Source organism: Eumetopias jubatus, unplaced genomic scaffold (assembly GCF_037043125.1).
Source record: "Eumetopias jubatus isolate StellerSeaLion01/CBP00866 unplaced genomic scaffold, mEumJub1_p1.0 scaffold_4, whole genome shotgun sequence".
Taxonomy (NCBI): domain Eukaryota; kingdom Metazoa; phylum Chordata; class Mammalia; order Carnivora; family Otariidae; genus Eumetopias; species Eumetopias jubatus.
In genome coordinates this window covers 78,839,827-78,847,822 of record NW_028274810.1, presented here as the reverse complement: position 1 = coordinate 78,847,822, position 7,996 = coordinate 78,839,827, and the positions used below count along the sequence as shown (strand labels likewise).

At 53.7% G+C, this 7,996-nt stretch overlaps 1 protein-coding gene across 1 annotated transcript in view; it reads right to left on the bottom strand.

Annotated features, from left to right (window-relative positions):
- Positions 1–980: 980 nt before the first annotated feature.
- The window catches only part of GRIK3 (glutamate ionotropic receptor kainate type subunit 3), a 213,568-nt gene continuing 206,552 nt past the window's right edge, over positions 981–7,996 (bottom strand). The window contains exons 14-16 of the mRNA XM_028113913.1: positions 4,762–4,984; positions 4,001–4,251; positions 981–1,175 (exon numbers count right to left, since the gene is read on the bottom strand). Of these exons, the coding sequence (XP_027969714.1) occupies positions 981–1,175; positions 4,001–4,251; positions 4,762–4,984 (669 nt within the window). The remainder of the gene's footprint in view (positions 1,176–4,000; positions 4,252–4,761; positions 4,985–7,996) is intronic.

The following is a 7,996-nucleotide window of genomic DNA, read 5'->3' as shown; positions in this document are numbered from 1 at the left end:
TGGGGAGTTGCTGATGAGTAGATGGCAAAGAGCCCAAGCTCTCAAATGCCACTAGGGTTTAGAAAACAGCTCAGTGACCAGCCAAATAAGACCCAGTGGCTCAAGGGACTATGGGATTTCCATGGCATCCACTGTTCCTCTGGCTTCAAATATCGGCTGAATCTCTGGTCACCCTTTGTGAGAGATTCAGGGGGTCCTCTACCTTCTGGCCAGAAAGTAGAAAATTTGCTCTGACCACTCCTCCACTTTATACTCCACTTTTTACCTCCTTGAGGAATGGGAACAATTGGGACATCGTCCATAAGAATTCAAAATGGTGGCCTTTGTGCATTTTCTTCTCTCCCATACCCCAAACTCCTCTTTTCTTCTATGGGGCTCTCTGCCTTCAATTTTGCCAAGATGGGGGCTGCCATACATGCTGCCAAGTCCAAGAGACCAAGACTATGTGAGCAGCCCCTAAGGGATGAAGTCTTCCTTCTGCCCGAGACATGTAGGGTAGACATCCCCCATCTTCAGCTCCCATTGGTAGCCATACTACAATCCTTAAGGTGCCCAGGGTTTGTGTTTCTGGTCTCACGGTCATGGCCCAGGAGGTCTGGGCTCATGGAAGGAGAGGCAACATATGAGCTGTTTCCCATTTTCTTTGGCCTCAGCAAGGCCGTGGTAGGAACTTCTGACTGTCAAGGAGAGTCGAGGGGCAGGTGAGTTTGGCCTGAGAGAGGCATGTGCTTCCTTTGGCCTTGGCTGTCTCGGCTGGCAGCTTTAGAAACCCACAGAAGAAACGAGAGGCGAGTGAGGCCCAAGCAGCTGGCCTCGGGGCCTGCTGGTTTCCTGGGAGGTAAGGGCAGAGGGCTCCTGGCCCAGCAGGCAGGCAGCAGCTCTGGCCCCCAAGCCCAGTGTGGGCACAGGGGAGGTGCCTTCCAGTGTCCTTGCTTTCCTCTGCCCTGCCCCCAGGCCTTCGGTCCCCACCCCACCTGTGCCTAGGGGAATACGGGGGCCAATGATGTGCTGCAGGCCATGCTGTCCTTGCCTGGAAGCCGGCGGTCGTTGAACGTGTGCATGTTGATGACAGCGTCAGTCTTGACCATCATGGGAGGCTGCGGCTTGTGCTTGACCCGACGCTGGCAGGTAAGGGAGAAACGGATCTCATCGGCTACGGTGCTGCAGAAGGAACGCTGGGGTGGGGTGGGAGGGCAAGGGGCACATGGGTGAGGCCCGGGCTTGCAACCCCAGCCGGCTCCTCCCCTTCCTCCCAAGGCTGGTGCCAAGGTTGCCTGTCTCACTCTCACCTTTAGGCCACCCACCCTCTGCCCACTCAAGATGATCAGTTTGAGGCAGCCTGCAGAGCGTTACGTTCTTGTTTGGAGACTAAGGTAGCCAGGGCAGGTAGTATCATCCTATCCCCATTTCCCAGATGAGCAAACCGAGGTTCTGAAGGGTGTGCACGCTAAAGTTTGAGGAATTTGACCTGCCTGATTTTTCTCCACTAGATTCTGAGGGCAGGAACCAGCCAGTTTCATCCCTGTAAGCCCAGCTCCTAGCACTAGGCCTGGCCCAGGGTCAGGCTTAAGAAACACCTGATGAATGTATGGGTAACCTTTCCCCTGGGAGGGCTTCCCACCTAGGGCAAAATCACCACGCTTCCACAGGGACAGTCCAGCACGTTTCTCAAGGTGTGCAAGTGGGAGGCAGGTCCCTGCAAGGCAGCTGGGTGACAGTGGTTTCTGGCCTGGGTCCCTATGCTTTGCCTGCAGGTGTCTGACGGCGGGGGCTCCTAGGAGATCCATGGCCAGAGGCTGTCCTGTGGCTTGTCTGGAAGGCGGGGGGGGGGGGGGCTGTTGATGGCTCCATTTGCGTGGTGAGGTCCTCTCAGGAGCACTCAGGCAGCTGTGACAAGGCTGTGCAGGGGAGGGGAGGGCGCGGAGATTCTCAATTCTGGCTCTGCCTCTTACTCACTTCCCCTCTGAGCTTCCCCTTGTCTGCCCATTAAACACAGAATGGCAACTCTCCTCACCTGCCATTATTCATTCTGAAAATATTTACCGAGGCCCTACTATGTGCCACACGCTGTTCTAGATGTCAGGCAAACAGACATGAAAAAGGCAGGTCACAGCCCTCAGGGAGCTTCTGGTCTATGATGTGATAGAGACAGGTAATAAACGTGTGAACAAATAAATCACTTTAGAGCACGGTAAGTGTTGTTAAGAGAATAAAACAGTGGAATGAGATAGAGGGGCATCGGGCGTGGAGGCAAGTGGGGAAGGCTACTTGAGAGGTGGTGTTTCAGCTGAAACCTGAATGACCAGAACATGCCAATAATACGGTGCTCGGGGTGGGGGTGGGGGTGGGTGGGAAGAGCATTGCAGGTACATGGACCAGCATGTGCAAAAGGCCTGGGGCTGAAAGGTGTTTGGTGCGTTAAGGACTAAAGAGGAGGCCAGTGTGTGTGGAGGAGAGTGATGGAGGGGAACGTGGGAAGGAGAAAGTCAGACAAGTGGGATAGAACCAGATCTTGTTGTCGGCTTTTGGGTGGATTGTGGAGCTCATTCCAACCGTAATGGGAATTCCTAAAGAATTTGGTTGTTCTTTTTTAATGTATTATAATTTTTTTAGCCCTTCTGTATTATTGGACATTGAGGGGGATGTTCCCCTCCATTTTTCATGTGCTAATTAACACTTCAGTGAATATCCTTGTAAATAAAACTGACCTCTTCCATTGGGTGCATTTCTAAAAGTAGAAATTCACTGTCAAAATGTGTGGCCACTTTTAAGACTGTCCACACTGCAAAGCTGCCTTCCAGAAACGTACGCACGGACTGCTCCCAGCAAGACTGGAGCATGTCCCTTTCCTCATGCCCACAAGAACTATGACACCAAGGATGATCTTTCCCCTTCCTCATTGCTGACTCTGGCTTACCGATTATAAAGGACCCCATTTCATTTCTGATGGATGTAAAAAGTACCTGTTTTGAGTGGTCCCCTCCACATAGGACATACCTATAATCTCCTTCCACACTGGCCCTGTGTCCCTTTGAACTTCTCTGTGAAAGGCACCTCCCTCCAGCCCAGAGGCCCTCAACTCAGGTGCTCATTGATTTTTTTTTAAATTTTCATTTTTTAAATGGTTTTATTTATTCATTTGACAGAGAGAGAGAGCACAAGCAGGGGGAGTGGCAGGCAGAGGGAGAGGGAGAAGCAGGCTCCCCACTGAGCAGGGAACCCAACACAGGGCTAGATCCCAGGACCCCAGGATCATGATCTGAGCCGAAGGCAGACGCTTAACCAACTGAACCACCCAGGCGCCCTCATGTGCACATTTAAATCACCCTGTAAGTACACTTTCTTAAGACACCAATGCCAGGCTCTGCCACAGACCAATTAAAACAGTCTCTGGGAGTGAGGTCAGGGCATTAGCACTTAAAAAACTCTCTCCCTGTGATTCTAATTTGCTACCAGGACCCAGAACCACTGCTCAACCACACTTGAATTAATCAGATGGGTTGAGCAGAGTTCTACTGTCTGAATGCTTGGCCAGACTTCTTAACATTCCTTTCTTTTTTAAACTTTTGATTATGGAAATTTCCAACTATATGCAGCAGTAGAGAGAGAGAGAAGTATAATGAAGCCCCATGTAACCATCACCCAGCTTCAACAATTACCCTGAAGGATTTTCTGCAGGGGAATGACATGGTTTGAATGAAGTGTTAAACAGGGCCCTGGCTGTGTTTGGAGAGTGGATGGGAGAGAAGAGGCAGGAAGGCCAGAGTGGAGGCTGTTGCATGAGCCAGCTGGAGAGGAGGGGGCTTGGCCTGGCCTGGAGCCACAGTGGTGGGGATGTGTGCTCAGAGTCAGAGCAGAGGTGGGGCCGGCAAGCCTCCTGCTGGAGCCGAGGCAGGGCTGGCTCAGACACCACGCGTGCCTGGGAGGTGTGAACCCGGCTCACACCCTGTGCTCCCCACTCCCTCCTTTCCCCATGCGGGCCCCAGTTCTTGAGGCTTACCTGCTCTCGCTCTGCTGTTTTGCGGAGCTTGTACACAAACTCGCCCACAGCCACCAGCACGGACAAGACCAGCCCGGCGGCCAGGACGATGAAGATGCCCCCGATCTTCTGGATACCCAGGGCGCTGGCCTCTTTGTTCTCCTCCTCGGGACACCCACTGCCTCTCCACCACTTCTCCTTCATGATGTGCAGCTTGTCCTCCTCCTGCAGCTGCAGGATGGCGATGGTGATCTTGTCCCGGTACGGGGAGCCTGAGTGGGGGAGCGGGGAGCGGGCTGGCAGGGGCACTCAGTCCCTGTGCATGTGCCCCTGTCAGCACCCTGGACAGCGCCGGCCACCATCACTAGCCTCTCCATAAGCTCCTAAAGGCCCCTCTTTGAATCTTTCTATGGTGTCCGGTGGGAACAAGGTCCTGATTGGGGGTGGGAGTCTTGCCGAGGAGTCCCTGTCTCCGTCGGCCCCTGGAAGGCCCCATGTATTAGGGCTGCATCGACAGGGGTGAGGTCAGAGAGAGCAGGCATGACCTCTGAACTGACCCCCTACCTCTGTGTTGGCCCCAGCTCTTCTCTGCTTAGGCCCAGGCTGACCTCGCAAGGTTGTGACTCTACTGTTTGTCTCTGGGTTGAAGAGATGCCACCTTTTGAGGTTCAATGGGATGAGCTGGGAGATGGAGCAGGAGATGGGGTGCATGAGTAGCTGTGGGGGCCCCGGTCATCCTCTGTCCCCCCAGCCCCCCCAACCACCCGCAGCCCCTTGCTCACCCATGGGCGTGCCAATGCCGTAGCCCTTGGAGTCAATGAGGCCCCCAATCTGGGTAAGGTTGCAGTTCCTCTGGGTGACATACTCGATGGTCGTGGACTCCATGAGCAGTGCATAGTCTGCCGTTAGGGTCCTCTGGATGCCCTCCTCGTTGTTCTTCACCAGCGCTGATGGCTTGCTGCTCATGAAGGCCCACATTTTCTCAAAGGTGGAGATCTTGGATTTCTGGGCCACAATGGGAGGGGTGATGCACATAGTTACTGAGCACACCAGAGGCCAAGCACCCCACACCCCACTTAACAGGGCTCTGGTCACAGAACCCTGTCTAGAACCCTCTGATGGGAGGGAAGGCCACCCCTTGCTCAGCTGTGGAAACTGAGACCCTGGGAGGGGAGGTCCCAAAACACACAATTGGTAAGGGATGAAGCCAGGATTCAGACTCAGGCCCACTTACCTAGAAACCCCTAGCTCTTTGCCATGGCATGGTGGTTTTCAGACTGTTTTTTTTTTTTTTAAATGCATTTTCTTTCTCTAACCTTTATTCAAGGTTTCCATGTGCCAGCCCTGTTCTAAGAGCTTCATCTGCGTTAACTCACTGATTCTTCACAACAATCATAGGAGGTGGGCACTACCCTTAGCTCCATTTTACAGAAACTGAAGCCATGGCTAAGTCACTTGCCCAAGGTTACTCAGACACTAAGTAGCAAAGTTAGGCTTCCAACCCAGGCCATCTGGCTCTAGAGCCCATGTTCCCAACCACTTAGCTGCACTACCTCACAGAAAACTCTGTGAAGATAGAGAGGGAGAGGTGGATGCCAATGAAGGCAAAGCTTGGTGGGTTCTGGGCCCCTACTCCCACTTCAACCAAAGAGGGCCCCTCCTGTGTACTGTGTTCCAAGGGAAGACAAGGGTTTCTGCCTACTGGACTTCATTAAGGAGCGGGGTGAGAAGGGGGGCCTGTCAGAGCACGTGGTCGGCAGGGCCCTTATCTCCTTATTGTAATTGTCCCCAAAGCATCCCAGACTGGACGCTGATGGATGAGCAGAACTAGCATCCCTAAGATGAGGCCCAGGGGGTGAGCTGCTGGGCTTGTCTTGCTTGGCTGGGGAGATTCAGAGAAGGAGCTGGGCCCAGGAGAGGGGCCCAAGGTTGAATGTCCCCTGCTGCCTGAGGAGAATGGACAGATCAGGGTGCATGGCATTCATGAGACTTCTCGGGAGATGATAGCCAGCCAGGTACCTGCTCCCAGCAGGGAATGGCCCTGCCCCACAGATCCCAGGGGAGCAGGTGGCTCTGCAGGCCCCATTGTACCCGGCTGCTTCCAAGTCTAGCTGTGCCTGTCTGTGATGTCAGCCTGTCTGATTGGCACCCGGCCCAGCTCCGGTGTGTGTGACAGGCTGGTGCAGGGCTGGAGGATGGGTAGCGGATGGGGAAAGAAGCTATGTCTGCCAGGAGTCCAGGCGGTGGGGGCAGTGGCCGGGAGGAAAGTGTATCTACTATTCTCCAGGGGCTTCCCAGCTCTGGTGAGGGTTGTCCTCTCCAAAACTGGCTCCTGGAGACCCAAGCATGCCTGGGGGAGCAGGGAGCCCTGAAGCAGCAGGCAAGACCCCACCTGAATTTTATCAGAACCGAGAATCCATCAAGGACCAGTGATGCCGCCTCTGGGACTGGGGGCACCTTCACAGACAAGCAGCTACTGTCCCACCTGCAAATTTATCTGCCTCAAAGCCGAAGGCCTGGAAGGGCTCAGATGCTTCTAGCTCCTGTCCTCAGCCATCCTACTTTCTGCCAGGCCTGTGTGCAACTAGCTACTCCACCACCGGTTACTCTCGCCTCTTGAGCGCTTACCTTCAAACCTGTGCTCGCCAGCTACTCTCTCTTGCCAGCTACTCTTCCCTGCCCCAGCTCCTCCTCTGGCCCCAGACACACTTCCCTACTAGCTACTCCTGCCCTTAAAAACGTTCCTGATTTCCAGCTTTTCTGACTCCTCAGACATAATTTCGGATGTCCAGACTCTCCTTCTCTGGCTCCTTTTGTCCCTGAGGGCCTTTCTCACTCTGTGACTGTTCCTGCCCAGATGCACCGTGGTAGGAAGCTTCTATCCAAGCTCCTATGCCGCTGCAATGATCCCTGTCCTTGGTACTCCTGCCCTTGTGTAATCCCCTCCCCTTGCGTGTGGGCTGGACTAGCAACTTGGTTTTAACTGCCCCCTAGGAGTGATCGGATGTCACTTCTGAGATTAGGTTACGGAGTCTGACGCTCTTGCTTGCACTCTCTCTGGCTCCTCTCCCCAGCTGCTCTGATGACAGCCGGCTGCGTGCTGTGAGTCGCCCCATGGAGAGGCCCACGTGGCCAGGAACAGAGGGCAGCCTCCAGCCAACAGGGAGCAGAGAACTGAAGCCCTCAGTCCGACAACGCGGGAGGACCTGAACGCCGCCAACAACCATGTGCGCGAGCTTGGAAGCAGAGCCTTGAGATGGCTACAGCCTTAGCTAACACCTTGACTGCAGCCTGTCCCGGACCCCGTGCAGAGGACGCAGCTAAGCTGTGCTGCTTCCTGACCCAGTCAGGGAGATCATAACGCTGTTGCTTTAAGACACTAAGTTCCAGGTAATCTGCTGTGCAGCAAGAGGTAACCAGTACGCTCTCGGAACCACGTACACACACAAGCTACTGCTAGGCCCCAAATCATTGTTTTTTCAGATAATCAATTCCAATGATTCCTCTAATCAGATCATCCAAGTCCAGTCTTCCCTGGTGCCAGGGACACATGCTCCTCAGATACTCGGCCCCCATGGTCACTATAACTAAGTACTATTGCCCCATCAGTGGCTCCAGCACCTCAGCTCTTTTCCATCCCAGTCTCTCCTGCCTTCCCAGTTCTCCAGTGGGAATTGGGGGTTGATGAGATCATCAGGGCTCCCCTTAGGTCTCCTAATGCATGCATCTATAGCCATCCATCCATCCATCCATCCATCCATCCATCCATCCATCCAACCATTCATCCATCCATCTTCTCATTCGTTATGTTCATGTTCTCACCCACATACTACTTACACACTAATTCATTCAACTGACCACTCAACTGTCCACCTAGCCTTTTACTTATTTATTTATCTATCCATCCATCCATCCATCCATCCACCCATCCATCTGCCCATCCACCCATCCATCCATCTATCCTCTCATTCATCATGTTCATGTTCTCACCCACATACTACTTACACACTAATTCAT